Consider the following 19,216-nt stretch of genomic DNA (forward strand, 5'->3'; position numbering starts at 1 on the left):
ACACATAACACACTCACTGCACACAGACACACACATATAACACACAACACACTCACTGCACACAAACGCACACACATAACGCACTCACTGCACACAGACACACACATATAACACACATAACACACTCACTGCACACAGACACACACATATAACACACATAACACACTCACTGCACACAGACACACACATAACACACTCACTGCACACAGACACACACATATAACACACAACACACTCACTGCACACAAACGCACACACATAACGCACTCACTGCACACAGACACACACATATAACACACATAACACACTCAATGCACACAGACACACACATAACACACTCACTGCACACAGACACACACATATAACACACAACACACTCACTGCACACAAACGCACACACATAACACCCTCACTACACACAGACACACACATATAACACACATAACACACTCACTGCACACAGACACACACATAACACACTCACTGCACACAGACACACACATATAACACACAACACACTCACTGCACACAAACGCACACACATAACGCACTCACTGCACACAGACACACACATATAACACACATAACACACTCACTGCACACAGACACACACATATAACACACAACAAACTCACTGCACACAGACACACACATATAACACACATAACACACTCACTACACACAGACACACATATAACACACATAACACACTCACTGCACACAGACACACACATAACACACTCACTGCACACAGACACACACATATAACACACAACACACTCACTGCACACAAACGCACACACATAACGCACTCACTGCACACAGACACACACATATAACACACATAACACACTCACTGCACACAGACACACACATATAACACACATAACACACTCACTACACACAGACACACACATATAACACACATAACACACTCACTGCACACAGACACACACATAACACACTCACTGCACACAGACACACACATATAACACACATAACACACTCACTGCACACAAACACACACATATAACACACATAACACACTCACTACACACAGACACACACATATAACACACATAACACACTCACTGCACACAGACACACACATAACACACTCACTGCACACAGACACACACATATAACACACATAACACACTCACTACACACAGACACACACATATAACACACATAACACACTCACTGCACACAGACACACACAACACACTCACTGCACACAGACACACACATATAACACACAACACACTCACTGCACACAAACACAGACATATAACACACATATAACACACACACTACACGCAACACACATATATAACACACACATAACACACTCACTACACACACACACACACACACACACACAACACACATATATAACACACACATAACACACTCACTGCACACAAACACAGACATATAACACACATATAACACACACACTACACGCAACACACATATATAACACACACATAACACACTCACTACACACACACACACACACACACACACACACACAACACACATATATAACACACACATAACACACTCACTACACACACACACACACACACAACACACATATATAACACACACATAACACACTCACTACACACACACACACACAACACACATATATAACACACACATAACACACTCACTACACACACACACACACTACACGCAACACACATATATAACGCACACATAACACACTCACTACACACACACACACACAACACACATATATAACACACACATAACACACTCACTACACACACACACACACACAACACACATATATAGCACACACATAACACACTCACTACACACACATACAACACACATATACAACACACACATAACACACTCACTGCACACAAACATATAACACACTCACACACACACATAACACACATATATAACACACACATAACACACTCACTACACACACACACACACACACACACACACACAACACACATATATAACACACACATAACACACTCACTACACACACACACACACACACAACACACATATATAGCACACACATAACACACTCACTACACACACACACAACACACATATACAACACACATATATAGCACACACATAACACACTCACTACACACACACACAACACACATATACAACACACATATACAACACACATATATAGCACACACATAACACACTCACTACACACACACACACAACACACATATACAACACACATATATAGCACACACATAACACACTCACTACACACACACACAACACACATATACAACACACACATAACACACTCACTGCACACAAACATATAACACACTCACACACACACATAACACACATATATAACACACACATAACACACTCACTGCACATAGACACACACATAACACACATAACACACTCACTGCACACAGACACACACATAACACACTCACTGCACACAGACACACACATATAACACACAACACACTCACTGCACACAAACGCACACACATAACGCACTCACTGCACACAGACACACACATATAACACACTCACTGCACACAGACACACACATAACACACTCACTGCACACAGACACACACATAACACACTCACTGCACACAGACACACACATATAACACACAACACACTCACTGCACACAAACGCACACACATAACGCACTCACTGCACACAGACACACACATATAACACACATAACACACTCACTGCACACAGACACACACATATAACACACAACAAACTCACTGCACACAGACACACACATATAACACACATAACACACTCACTACACACAGACACACACATATAACACACATAACACACTCACTGCACACAGACACACACATAACACACTCACTGCACACAGACACACACATATAACACACAACCCACTCACTGCACACAAACGCACACACATAACGCACTCACTGCACACAGACACACACATATAACACACATAACACACTCACTGCACACAGACACACACATATAACACACATAACACACTCACTACACACAGACACACACATATAACACACATAACACACTCACTGCACACAGACACACACATAACACACTCACTGCACACAGACACACACATATAACACACATAACACACTCACTGCACACAAACACACACATATAACACACATAACACACTCACTACACACAGACACACACATATAACACACATAACACACTCACTGCACACAGACACACACATAACACACTCACTGCACACAGACACACACATATAACACACATAACACACTCACTACACACAGACACACACATATAACACACATAACACACTCACTGCACACAGACACACACATAACACACTCACTGCACACAGACACACACATATAACACACAACACACTCACTGCACACAAACACAGACATATAACACACATATAACACACACACTACACGCAACACACATATATAACACACACATAACACACTCACTACACACACACACACACACACACACACACAACACACATATATAACACACACATAACACACTCACTCCACACAAACACAGACATATAACACACATATAACACACACACTACACGCAACACACATATATAACACACACATAACACACTCACTACACACACACACACACACACACACACACACAACACACATATATAACACACACATAACACACTCACTACACACACACACACACACACAACACACATATATAACACACACATAACACACTCACTACACACACACACACACAACACACATATATAACACACACATAACACACTCACTACACACACACACACACTACACGCAACACACATATATAACACACACATAACACACTCACTACACACACACACACACAACACACATATATAACACACACATAACACACTCACTACACACACACACACACACAACACACATATATACCACACACATAACACACTCACTACACACACATACAACACACATATACAACACACACATAACACACTCACTGCACACAAACATATAACACACTCACACACACACATAACACACATATATAACACACACATAACACACTCACTACACACACACACACACACACACACACACACACAACACACATATATAACACACACATAACACACTCACTACACACACACACACACACACAACACACATATATAGCACACACATAACACACTCACTACACACACACACAACACACATATACAACACACATATATAGCACACACATAACACACTCACTACACACACACACAACACACATATACAACACACATATACAACACACATATATAGCACACACATAACACACTCACTACACACACACACACAACACACATATACAACACACATATATAGCACACACATAACACACTCACTACACACACACACAACACATATACAACACACACATAACACACTCACTGCACACAAACATATAACACACTCACACACACACATAACACACATATATAACACACACATAACACACTCACTGCACATAGACACACACATAACACACATAACACACTCACTGCACACAGACACACACATAACACACTCACTGCACACAGACACACACATATAACACACAACACACTCACTGCACACAAACGCACACACATAACGCACTCACTGCACACAGACACACACATAACACACTCACTGCACACAGACACACACATATAACACACAACACACTCACTGCACACAAACGCACACACATAACACACTCACTACACACAGACACACACATATAACACACATAACACACTCACTGCACACAGACACACACATAACACACTCACTGCACACAGACACACACATATAACACACAACAAACTCACTGCACACAGACACACACATATAACACACATAACACACTCACTACACACAGACACACACATATAACACACAACACACTCACTGCACACAAACGCACACACATAACGCACTCACTGCACACAGACACACACATATAACACACAACACACTCACTGCACACAAACGCACACACATAACGCACTCACTGCACACAGACACACACATAACACACTCACTGCACACAGACACACACACATAACACACTCACTGCACACAAACACACACATATAACACACATAACACACTCACTACACACAGACACACACATATAACACACATAACACACTCACTGCACACAGACACACACATAACACACTCACTGCACACAGACACACACATATAACACACAACACACTCACTGCACACAAACACACACACACTCACTCACTCACAACACACACACTCACTCACTCACTCACAACACACACACTCACAACACACACACTCACTGCACACAAACACAGACATATAACACACATATAACACACACACTACACGCAACACACATATATAACACACACATAACACACTCACTACACACACACACACACACACACAACACACATATATAACACACACATAACACACTCACTGCACACAAACACAGACATATAACACACATATAACACACACACTACACGCAACACACATATATAACACACACATAACACACTCACTACACACACACACACACACACACACACACAACACACATATATAACACACACATAACACACTCACTACACACACACACACACACACACACAACACACATATATAACACACACATAACACACTCACTACACACACACACACACACACAACACACATATATAACACACACATAACACACTCACTACACACACACACACACTACACGCAACACACATAACACACACATAACACACTCACTACACACACACACAACACACATATACAACACACACATAACACACTCACTGCACACAAACATATAACACACTCACACACACATAACACACATATATAACACACACATAACACACTCACTACACACACACACACACACACACACACACAACACACATATATAACACACACATAACACACTCACTACACACACACACACACACACACACAACACACATATATAGCACACACATAACACACTCACTACACACACACAACACACATATACAACACACATATATAGCACACACATAACACACTCACTACACACACACACAACACACATATACAACACACATATACAACACACATATATAGCACACACATAACACACTCACTACACACACACACAACACACATATACAACACACATATATAGCACACACATAACACACTCACTACACACACACACAACACACATATACAACCCACACATAACACACTCACTGCACACAAACATATAACACTCACACACACACATAACACACATATATAACACACACATAACACACTCACTGCACATAGACACACACATAACACACACACACACACATAACACACTCACTGCACATAGACACACACATATAACACACACACACACACACACAACACACTCACTGCACATAGACACACACATATAACACACACACACACACACACATAACACACTCACTGCACATAGACACACACATATAACACACTCACACAGACACACACACACATAACACACTCACTGCACATAGACACACACATATAACACACACACACACACACACACACACATAACACACTCACTGCACATAGACACACACATATAACACACACACACACACACACACACATAACACACTCACTGCACATAGACACACACATATAACACACACACACACACATAACACACTCACTGCACATAGACACACACATATAACACACTCACACACACACACACATAACACACTCACTGCACATAGACACACACATATAACACACACACACACACACATAACACACTCACTGCACATAGACACACACATATAACACACACACACACACACATAACACACTCACTGCACATAGACACACACATATAACACACTCACACACACACATAACACACTCACTGCACATAGACACACACATATAACACACTCACACACACACACACACACATAACACACTCACTGCACATAGACACACACATGTAACACACACACACACACACACACACATAACACACTCACTGCACATAGACACACACATATAACACACACACACACACACACACATAACACACTCACTGCACATAGACACACACATATAACACACTCACACACACACACACACACACACACATAACACACTCACTGCACATAGACACACACATATAACACACACACACACACACATAACACACTCACTGCACATAGACACACACATATAACACACACACACACACACACACATAACACACTCACTGCACATAGACACACACATATAACACACTCACACACACACATAACACACTCACTGCACATAGACACACACATATAACACACTCACACACACACACACACACATAACACACTCACTGCACATAGACACACACATGTAACACACACACACACACACACACATAACACACTCACTGCACATAGACACACACATATAACACACACACACACACACACACACACACATAACACACTCACTGCACATAGACACACACATATAACACACTCACACACACACACACACACACATAACACACTCACTGCACATAGACACACACATGTAACACACACACACACACACACATAACACACTCACTGCACATAGACACACACATATAACACACACACACACACACACACATAACACACTCACTGCACATAGACACACACATATAACACACTCACACACACACACACACACACATAACACACTCACTGCACATAGACACACACATATAACACACACACACATAACACACTCACTGCACATAGACACACACATATAACACACTCACACACACACATAACACACTCACTGCACATAGACACACACATATAACACACTCACACACACACACACACACACATAACACACTCACTGCACATAGACACACACATGTAACACACACACACACACACACACACACACACATAACACACTCACTGCACATAGACACACACATATAACACACACACACACACACACACACACACATAACACACTCACTGCACATAGACACACACATATAACACACTCACACACACACACACACACACACATAACACACTCACTGCACATAGACACACACATGTAACACACACACACACTTCCTCAGATTCCCTGCAGAGGAAACAGACTCTGAGAGTTTTGGATCACTGGCACTGAAGCTGCTGAACTCAGTCATGCGCATAACTTGAAAAAATATAATTATTTCAGTTTAAATAATGCATTATTATTATTATGATTGCATTAACAAGAAATAAGAGTCCATTTGTTTGCTTTTTGACAGGTTTAGAGAGATTCACTCTTTAACTGCTGATTGATTGATTGAGGAAACACACTCACAGCTGCTCAGAAACAGGAAACACACACACACATTCACAGAGACATTCATGAGTGGAACCCTCTCTGATACAGGACACCCCTGACCTCTTTCTCTACACTAGAGTTCAGCTGAAGATCACTGATGGACACGTATATGAACTATTATTATTATTACTGTATATGATCTCATATAAACACTGTAAATGACTGAAGTTCAGTTCATAAACACACACACACACACATAAACTGAACTCTCTGAGCAGTCATGCACTTCCTGTGTCAGATTTCAAAAGCAGGAAGTGAACACAGGTGATCAATATTATCTACAGGAGTAACTGAGTCACTCAGCACTGCTCATACCTCTGAATAAATGATCATGTATATTAATTAGTTATAACAGAAGGTCACATGTACACAGAATCAGATCTGTACTTCAGCTGCATGTCTGCCCTTTACAAAAACTGTTCTGTGGTAGTACCATCAGATGGTCAGACTGTAGTACATCAATATATAACAGGGTCAGAAATGAAGGGGGCTCGGGGCAAAAGTCACACTAAAAATGATGAAAATGCCCCTTAAATTTAAAATCCCCTCATAATGAATTCTTCTGTTTTTATTTGTAACATCTGATATTGTTATTAATATTCTATTACAGTTATACATATTATGGCATAAAAGATGAGTTAATGTTGATTTAATTCTTAGTGTAAAATTGTCAATCTAATGAATTAAACTGACATATTTGACAAACAGTTGAGACACAGTTTGCTTTAAATGGTTATAAAACATATGTCCTCATAAAGGTAAAAGGAGCCCCTGAAAATCAAATCAAGGGGGCAAATATTGCACCTTAATATAAAAGTTCATTTCTGACACTGATTTATAGCATGTTTTATAATTACCATTTCATGGGCCGGTGTATTGTCATGGCACTTTTTAAGTACTTTAAATAATACCATGATGTCTGTGTAAAATATTATGGTAATAGCATTAAAGGGACAGTTCACCAAAAAATGATATTTCTCTCATCATGTAATCACACTCATGTCATCCCAGATGTGTATGACTTTCTTTTTTCTGCAGAACACAAATGAAGATTTTTAGAAGAATATTTCAGCTCTGTAGATCCATACAATGCAAGTGAATGGTGACCAGAACTTTGAAGCTCCAAAAAGCACATAAAGGCAGCACAAAAGTAATCCATAAGACTCCAGTGCTTTAATCCATGTCTTCAGAAGTGATATGATAGGTGTGGGTTTGGAGTGGACCCCGTGAGACACTTTAAAAAGTGTTAAAATAACTCTATTCGGAGTGGACCCCATGAGACACTTTAAAAAGTGTTAAAATAACTCTATTCGGAGTGGACCCCATGAGACACTTTAAAAAGCGTTAAAATAACTCTATTCGGAGTGGACCCCATGAGACACTTTAAAAAGTGTTAAAATAACTCTATTCGGAGTGGACCCCATGAGACACTTTAAAAAGCGTTAAAATAACTCTATTCGGAGTGGACCCCATGAGACACTTTAAAAAGTGTTAAAATAACTCTATTCGGAGTGGACCCCATGAGACACTTTAAAAAGTGTTAAAATAACTCTATTCGGAGTGGACCCCGTGACACACTTTAAAAAGTGTTAAAATAACTCTATTCGGAGTGGACCCCATGAGACACTTTAAAAAGTGTTAAAATAACTCTATTCGGAGTGGACCCCGTGACACACTTTAAAAAGCGTTAAAATAACTCTATTCGGAGTGGACCCCGTGACACACTTTAAAAAGCGTTAAAATAACTCTATTCGGAGTGGACCCCATGAGACACTTTAAAAAGCGTTAAAATAACTCTATTCGGAGTGGACCCCATGAGACACTTTAAAAAGCGTTAAAATAACTCTATTCGGAGTGGACCCTGTGACACACTTTAAAAAGCGTTAAAATAACTCTATTCGGAGTGGACCCCATGAGACACTTTAAAAAGAGTTAAAATAACTCTATTCGGAGTGGACCCCGTGACACACTTTAAAAAGCGTTAAAATAACTCTATTCGGAGTGGACCCCATGAGACACTTTAAAAAGCGTTAAAATAACTCTATTCGGAGTGGACCCCATGAGACACTTTAAAAAGCGTTAAAATAACTCTATTCGGAGTGGACCCCATGAGACACTTTAAAAAGCGTTAAAATAACTCTATTCGGAGTGGACCCCATGAGACACTTTAAAAAGCGTTAAAATAACTCTATTCGGAGTGGACCCCATGAGACACTTTAAAAAGCGTTAAAATAACTCTATTCGGAGTGGACCCCATGAGACACTTTAAAAAGCGTTAAAATAACTCTATTCGGAGTGGACCCCATGAGACACTTTAAAAAGCGTTAAAATAACTCTTTTCGGAGTGGACCCCATGAGACACTTTAAAAAGAGTTAAAATAACTCTATTCTGAGTGGACCCCGTGAGACACTTTAAAAAGCGTTAAAATAACTCTATTCGGAGTGGACCCCATTGACACACTTTAAAAAGTGTTAAAATAACTCTATTCGGAGTGGACCCCGTGAGACACTTTAAAAAGCGTTAAAATAACTCTATTCGGAGTGGACCCCATGAGACACTTTAAAAAGTGTTAAAATAACTCTATTCGGAGTGGACCCCGTGACACACTTTAAAAAGCGTTAAAATAACTCTATTCGGAGTGGACCCCATGAGACACTTTAAAAAGTGTTAAAATAACTCTATTCGGAGTGGACCCCGTGACACACTTTAAAAAGCGTTAAAATAACTCTATTCGGAGTGGACCCCATGAGACACTTTAAAAAGTGTTAAAATAACTCTATTCGGAGTGGACCCCGTGACACACTTTAAAAAGCGTTAAAATAACTCTATTCGGAGTGGACCCCATGAGACACTTTAAAAAGCGTTAAAATAACTCTATTCGGAGTGGACCCCGTGACACACTTTAAAAAGCGTTAAAATAACTCTATTCGGAGTGGACCCTGTGACACACTTTAAAAAGCGTTAAAATAACTCTATTCAGAGTGGACCCCATGAGACACTTTAAAAAGCGTTAAAATAACTCTATTCGGAGTGGACCCCATGAGACACTTTAAAAAGCGTTAAAATAACTCTATTCGGAGTGGACCCCATGAGACACTTTAAAAAGAGTTAAAATAACTCTATTCGGAGTGGACCCCATGAGACACTTTAAAAAGCTTTAAAATAACTCTATTCGGAGTGGACCCCATGAGACACTTTAAAAAGCGTTAAAATAACTCTATTCGGAGTGGACCCCATGAGACACTTTAAAAAGTGTTAAAATAACTCTTTTCGGAGTGGACCCCATGAGACACTTTAAAAAGAGTTAAAATAACTCTATTCGGAGTGGACCCCATGAGACACTTTAAAAAGAGTTAAAATAACTCTTCGGAGTGGACCCCGTGACACACTTTAAAAAGCGTTAAAATAACTCTATTCGGAGTGGACCCCATGAGACACTTTAAAAAGAGTTAAAATAACTCTATTCGGAGTGGACCCCGTGACACACTTTAAAAAGCGTTAAAATAACTCTATTCGGAGTGGACCCCATGAGACACTTTAAAAAGAGTTAAAATAACTCTATTCGGAGTGGACCCCATGAGACACTTTAAAAAGCTTTAAAATAACTCTATTCGGAGTGGACCCCATGAGACACTTTAAAAACTGTTAAAATAACTCTATTTGGAGTGGACCCCGTGACACACTTTAAAAAGCGTTAAAATAACTCTATTCGGAGTGGACCCCATGAGACACTTTAAAAAGTGTTAAAATAACTCTATTCGGAGTGGACCCCGTGACACACTTTAAAAAGCGTTAAAATAACTCTATTCGGAGTGGACCCCATGAGACACTTTAAAAAGCGTTAAAATAACTCTATTCGGAGTGGACCCTGTGACACACTTTAAAAAGCGTTAAAATAACTCTATTCGGAGTGGACCCTGTGACACACTTTAAAAAGCGTTAAAATAACTCTATTCAGAGTGGACCCCATGAGACACTTTAAAAAGCGTTAAAATAACTCTATTCGGAGTGGACCCCATGAGACACTTTAAAAAGAGTTAAAATAACTCTATTCGGAGTGGACCCCGTGACACACTTTAAAAAGCGTTAAAATAACTCTATTCGGAGTGGACCCCATGAGACACTTTAAAAAGCGTTAAAATAACTCTATTCGGAGTGGACCCCATGAGACACTTTAAAAAGCGTTAAAATAACTCTATTCGGAGTGGACCCCATGATACACTTTAAAAAGCGTTAAAATAACTCTATTCGGAGTGGACCCCATGATACACTTTAAAAAGCGTTAAAATAACTCTATTCGGAGTGGACCCCATGAAACACTTTAAAAAGTGTTAAAATAACTCTATTCGGAGTGGACCCCATGAGACACTTTAAAAAGTGTTAAAATAACTCTATTCGGAGTGGACCCCATGAGACACTTTAAAAAGCGTTAAAATAACTCTATTCGGAGTGGACCCCGTGACACACTTTAAAAAGCGTTAAAATAACTCTATTCGGAGTGGACCCCATGAGACACTTTAAAAAGCGTTAAAATAACTCTATTCTGAGTGGACCCCATGAGACACTTTAAAAGGCGTTAAAATAACTCTATTCGGAGTGGACCCCATGAGACACTTTAAAAACTGTTAAAATAACTCTATTTGGAGTGGACCCCGTGACACACTTTAAAAAGCGTTAAAATAACTCTATTCGGAGTGGACCCCATGAGACACTTTAAAAAGCGTTAAAATAACTCTATTCGGAGTGGACCCCATGAGACACTTTAAAAAGCGTTAAAATAACTCTATTCGGAGTGGACCCCGTGACACACTTTAAAAACTGTTAAAATAACTCTATTTGGAGTGGACCCCGTGACACACTTTAAAAAGCGTTAAAATAACTCTATTCGGAGTGGACCCCATGAGACACTTTAAAAAGCGTTAAAATAACTCTATTCTGAGTGGACCCCATGAGACACTTTAAAAGGCGTTAAAATAACTCTATTCGGAGTGGACCCCATGAGACACTTTAAAAACTGTTAAAATAACTCTATTTGGAGTGGACCCCGTGACACACTTTAAAAAGCGTTAAAATAACTCTATTCGGAGTGGACCCCATGAGACACTTTAAAAAGCGTTAAAATAACTCTATTTGGAGTGGACCCCGTGACACACTTTAAAAACTGTTAAAATAACTCTATTTGGAGTGGACCCCGTGACACACTTTAAAAAGCGTTAAAATAACTCTATTCGGAGTGGACCCCGTGAGACACTTTAAAAAGCGTTAAAATAACTCTATTCGGAGTGGACCCCATGAGACACTTTAAAAAGCGTTAAAATAACTCTATTCTGAGTGGACCCCATGAGACACTTTAAAAAGCGTTAAAATGAACTCCGATAATGTTATTTTGAGTACACAGATTTTGCGGTGTAGTAACAAATGAAAAAGGGAAATGGAAAATGCACACAGCAGTCACGCTCGGGTCTCAGGAAGTTAAATGCACAGATTTTTTATTAAAAAATTAAATATTGATCTGTTTCTCACCCACACCTATCATATCACTTCTGAAGACATGGATTAAACCACTGGAGTCATATGGATTACTTTTATGCTGCCTTTGTGTGTCTTTTGGAGCTTCAAAGTTTTGGTCACCATTCACTTGCACTTGCAGAAGAAAGTCATACACATCTGGGATGGCATGAGGGTGAGTAAATGAGATAATTTTCATTTTTGGGTGAACTGTCCCTTTAAGACAGATTCCTGTATGACAATAAACGTCCAGAGAGAAAATAAAAGCATTTCTCCATTAATGTTTCATAACGGAAGTGTTTTATTTCAGTGATGACGATCAAAGGTTGATGTTTATGATCAGTGTTTGTAGCTGCATGTGAACCGACTTGATTCATGATATCAGAATCATTCTAATTTTATTTGTACTTTAAACCCACAGTCTGAAACATTACTGTGTAAAATAACACACACATCCTGTACAGTCTGGATATGACCCCATAATATGTGAATATGATCATAAAACATGACATTACAGTCTAATAACACTACAGGACTCGGTCCAGATGTTTCTGAATCACTCTGTGTTTGATTCACTCATTCAGGATTTGTTTGTATTTTTCATGAGAAATGAACACAAAGACACATGTGTGTGAGAGTTACCTGTGACTCCAGCATCGTCATCATCTTCATCAGCTCTTCATCATCATCATCATCATGTGTGTTTGCAGGAGCACATTCATTCCAGAACCGAATCAGAACGAGAAGAATCCTTCTGAAGATGATCGTGTTCTTTGATTCTGATCAATATGTGAAAGAATCCAGCAACACAATAACAATACACGGTGTGATCATGTAAATAAACAATAATAACTGATCATTTATATGAACAAATCAGATCCACGAGACATAAATCCATCAATAAGCGCGTGAATACAATCTGAAGATCAGCACATAAATGATTTCAGATTATTATTATAGATGTTTATATTCATGGCATTTCATTCACGCGCATCAGATCCGAATCCGAATCGCGATTCGTGAGTCCGTTTAAATCAGGAAAAACCCGCAGAACCAGAATCGGGCCCGAATCCCGCAGAACCCGCAACAGAACCGGCGCGGATCCGTTCACTCCAGCTGAATCAACATGAGATGAATCAAATCCGCTATGAATCTCATGATGTTATTCGCTCGTGCCCTTGACACACATATGATCGGGCGTGTGCCAAACAGCCTTTATGCGCCCTTGATAGGGCACTTCACTCGAAGGGATGTTCCAAACAAAAGAAAGATAATTTTTTCACAAGATTTTAGTGACGGACATTCAAACTGTGATGCCATGCTCCCTTCAGAGTGCCCTCATCAAGAGCTCTGTCCTTCGTAGCGAGTAGGGCATAGGGATGATCACTTTCGATTGGTATTCGACCAGTTTTCTGATGTGGGTCTGCGGCGAGAGCGCGCACGGGAGCGGAAGGCGCGTGCTCGACACTATCATTAACATACTGAACAACAACACTGCTCGTATACAAATATCACATGTAGGTGTTTTATCTGCATTCATATGAATCATCATCACGTGACAGCTGATTTCTGCATCACTTCTGCAGGAGGAGTTTCCATGGAAACAGAAAGATGCGAGACTGCAGGACAACATGTCATATATCACTCCAAATAGAGACACATAATAAAGTATATTTTGCGCTGAAGAAATGAAGCCTGCTCTAGGGTCATTAAGATATGTTTTTGTTAAATATCCCATTGGAACTAGATATAGTATTCATGCAGAAGATCATCCAGGTATTCCACAGCACGCAGATGAAAAATGGGTATATTGTGCACAGTATGCATACTACAGTTTCACTAAGTACACTTTAAAGGGGTGATCGTACTCCATACTCCGCTCGTTTCACCGCGAGAGTCACGCTTCAAGTTTAAGATTCAAATGTTTATTGTGCATCTGCAAGCATTATAAAAACATTGATATATAACAGCAAGAACTATATATATATATATATATATATATATATATATATATATATATATATATATTAATACATGCACAAGAAACAAAAGAGATTTCTATAAATGTACATACTGCACAGAAACACAACTCATCCATCCTTCATTGATCTACATCCATTGAACCTTTAAATGTACAAAACATGCTGACATTAAAAAAGCTGAATCGCAAAAACACAAAACAAACAACAACAAACCACTAATGTTTGTATGACGTCATAAAGTTTGTGTTGATCTCGAATTCTTCAACATGAATGAAAACAAACATCAGTGTGATAAAAGTGATCAGTAAACGACTGATGACATCAGAGATCAATAATGATCAACATCTGCACACAGTCTTGAAGATTGCTGGAGGATGATTAATGAAATCATCCCTTTATTTATCTGTGGACAGATTCCTGTGGTGTAGAGTGAAGAACAGTTTCAGGACAATCAGTCTCTGAACGCTCAACCCATCAACAATCCTTAAAACTGCAGTTAACATTTATGTTCATTTGTAAAAGATAAAATAATAAAAGAAACAATCACTGATATAAATACAGCTTAATTACATCTAATCATAAAACACTGAGTTCTGGAGTCCCATCAGCATCAAGTATGTCTGCGTGTGTGTGTGAGTGTGTGAGGGTGCCCCTATCCAGAGTAAAATAATCTGAAATTAATCCATTTGTTTGTACCGCTGCTACAGGGTGTTTATAAAGTAATTTAATCCAACCAATATATGTACTCCCAAATCCAAAATCTTAAAAAGATAATCCCATTCTACCATATCAAAGGCCTTTTCGGCATCAAGTGAGATGGCAGCGACTGGAGTCTGATCATTTGCCACTGACCACATAATATTGATTAGACGCCTGATGTTATCAGAAGAGCTACGGCCCCAAATAAACCCCACCTGATCTATATGTATAAGAGATGTCATAACTTAATCGATTAGCCAGAATTTTTGCCAATATTTTAACATCTAGCTGGATCAGGGAAATTGGCTTGGATCTTTGTCCTTTTTAAGAATCAGGGAGGGTTGCCCTCCAGGGTTGGATTGACCTCTTTTCCCATTATTGTTCTGTCTTGCCCTGGAACCATTAGCAGCCGCGATAAGAAAGGAAGATGATTTTCCAGGGGTGATGAAGGGAGGTGTGGTGCATATGTTCTCCTTTACACAGATTATATTTTATTATTCATCTCTGACCTCACTAGATCTATGCCTTGCCTCCACAGAATTATTAATTCATTTTCCAAGTTCTCAGGATACAGAGTTAATTGGTCTAAATCTGAAGCTTTGGCTCTGACAGTGTACTGTCCAGTAACGGCTTTCCAGCCGGGCGCCTTTCAGTGGCCCAAACAGGGCATTAAGTATTTGGAGATTTTATTCCCAGCAAATTTGTGTGATTTAGTTAGAGTTCATTTTGACTCTTTAATTAAAAGGTTTTCGAGCGATGTGGGCAGGTGGGCTTCATTACGGAGGACGAATCTCAGTTGCCTTTGCATCTGAGACCGTCACTTGTTGAGCGCGTTACCACGGAGACATAGTGCGTGTGGAGGCTTCACGCTATTCTCTGTGGCATCCACGCACAACTCACCACACGCCCCACCGAGAGCGAGAACCACATTATAGTGACCACGAGGAGGTTACCCCATGTGACTCTACCCTCCCTAGCAACTGGGTCAATTTGGTTGCTTAGGAGACCTGGCTGGAGTCACTCAGCACACCCTGGATTCAAACTCACGACTCCAGGGGTGATAGTCAGCGTCAATACCCGCTGAGATACCCAGACCCCTGGGAAGGTTAATGTTATTAAAATGAATTGTATTCCAAAATTCAACTACCTGCTACAATCTCTCCCTGTAGATGTCCCCCTCTCTTATTTCAAGCAATTTGATAGCATAGTGAAGTCCTTCATTTGGAATGGTAAACATCCCAGATTGCATTTCAATAAGTTACATAGGCCAATTGACAAAGGTGGGCTAGGCCTACCCAAGATTTTGTTTTATTACTATGTGTTCAGTCTCAGACATTTGGCTCATTGGTCACTTCCACCTGAGAGAGCCCCTCCCTGGTTTTGTATTGAACAGGAAGTTCTTGCCCCTATCTCACCATTGCAGAGCCTTTCGATTAAACTAATCGCAGAAGTTAAGTCACACCCCGTTATTTCGCATGTGCACTCGGTATGGACAAAAGTGTCCAGAGTGTTTAAATCGGACATTTATTTAAATGTTGCCTCGAGTATATGGCAGAACCCAAAATGATGTATTAATATGTCCCCTTTCTGCTGGTCAGAGTGGATTGTGAGGGGGGTTGCTACACTCGGTGGCCTATATGAGAATGGAGTGTTGAGATCCTTTGAAAATATGGTTAAACATTTTGGGATTCCCAGACAGATTCCCAGATTCCCTGTAGTAATCTCAGGTTTGTTGTTTATGTGTGTGTTACCTGTAGTTATCTCACATTTGTTGTTTGTGTGTGTTAGTTACCTGTAGTTATCTCACATTTGTTGTGTGTGTGTTACCTGTAGTAATCTCACGTTTGTTGTGTGTTACCTGTAGTTATCTCACATTTGTTGTGTGTTACCTGTAGTTATCTCACATTTGTTGTTTGTGTGTGTTAGTTACCTGTAGTTATCTCACATTTGTTGTGTGTGTGTTACCTGTAGTTATCTCACATTTGTTGTGTGTTACCTGTAGTTATCTCATGTTTGTTGTGTGTGTGTGTTACCTGTAGTTATCTCATGTTTGTTGTGTGTGTGTGTGTTACCTGTAGTAATCTCATGTTTGTTGTGTGTGTGTGTTACCTGTATTTATCTCATGTTTGTTGTGTGTGTGTGTTACCTGTAGTAATCTCACGTTTGTTGTGTTACCTGTAGTATTCTCAAGTTTGTGTGTTACCTGTAGTTATCGCTTTGTGTGTGTGTGTTACCTGTAGTAATCTCACGTCTGTTGTGTGTGCGTTACCTGTAGTTATCTCATGTTTGTTGTGTGTGTGTGTGTGCGTGCGTTACCTGTAGTAATCTCATGTTTGTTGTGTGTGTGTGCGTTACCTGTAGTAATCTCATGTTTGTTGTGTGTGTGCGTTACCTGTAGTAATCTCACGTCTGTTGTGTGTGCGTTACCTGTAGTTATCTCATGTTTGTTGTGTGTGTGTGTGTGTGCGTGTTACCTGTAGTAATCTCATGTTTGTTGTGTGTGTGCGTTACCTGTAGTAATCTCATGTTTGTT

General features: G+C 39.8%; 1 protein-coding gene across 1 annotated transcript in view; it reads right to left on the reverse strand.

Moving 5' to 3' along the window:
- The window catches only part of LOC127428971 (ral guanine nucleotide dissociation stimulator-like), a 55,999-nt gene extending 40,839 nt beyond the window's left edge, over positions 1-15,160 (reverse strand). Inside the window, exon 1 of the mRNA XM_051677669.1 lies at positions 14,645-15,160. Coding sequence (XP_051533629.1) covers positions 14,645-14,674 — 30 coding nt within the window. The 5' untranslated portion in view covers positions 14,675-15,160. The remainder of the gene's footprint in view (positions 1-14,644) is intronic.
- Positions 15,161-19,216: the final 4,056 nt, after the last annotated feature.

Source organism: Myxocyprinus asiaticus, chromosome 38 (assembly GCF_019703515.2).
Source record: "Myxocyprinus asiaticus isolate MX2 ecotype Aquarium Trade chromosome 38, UBuf_Myxa_2, whole genome shotgun sequence".
Lineage (NCBI taxonomy): Eukaryota > Metazoa > Chordata > Actinopteri > Cypriniformes > Catostomidae > Myxocyprinus > Myxocyprinus asiaticus.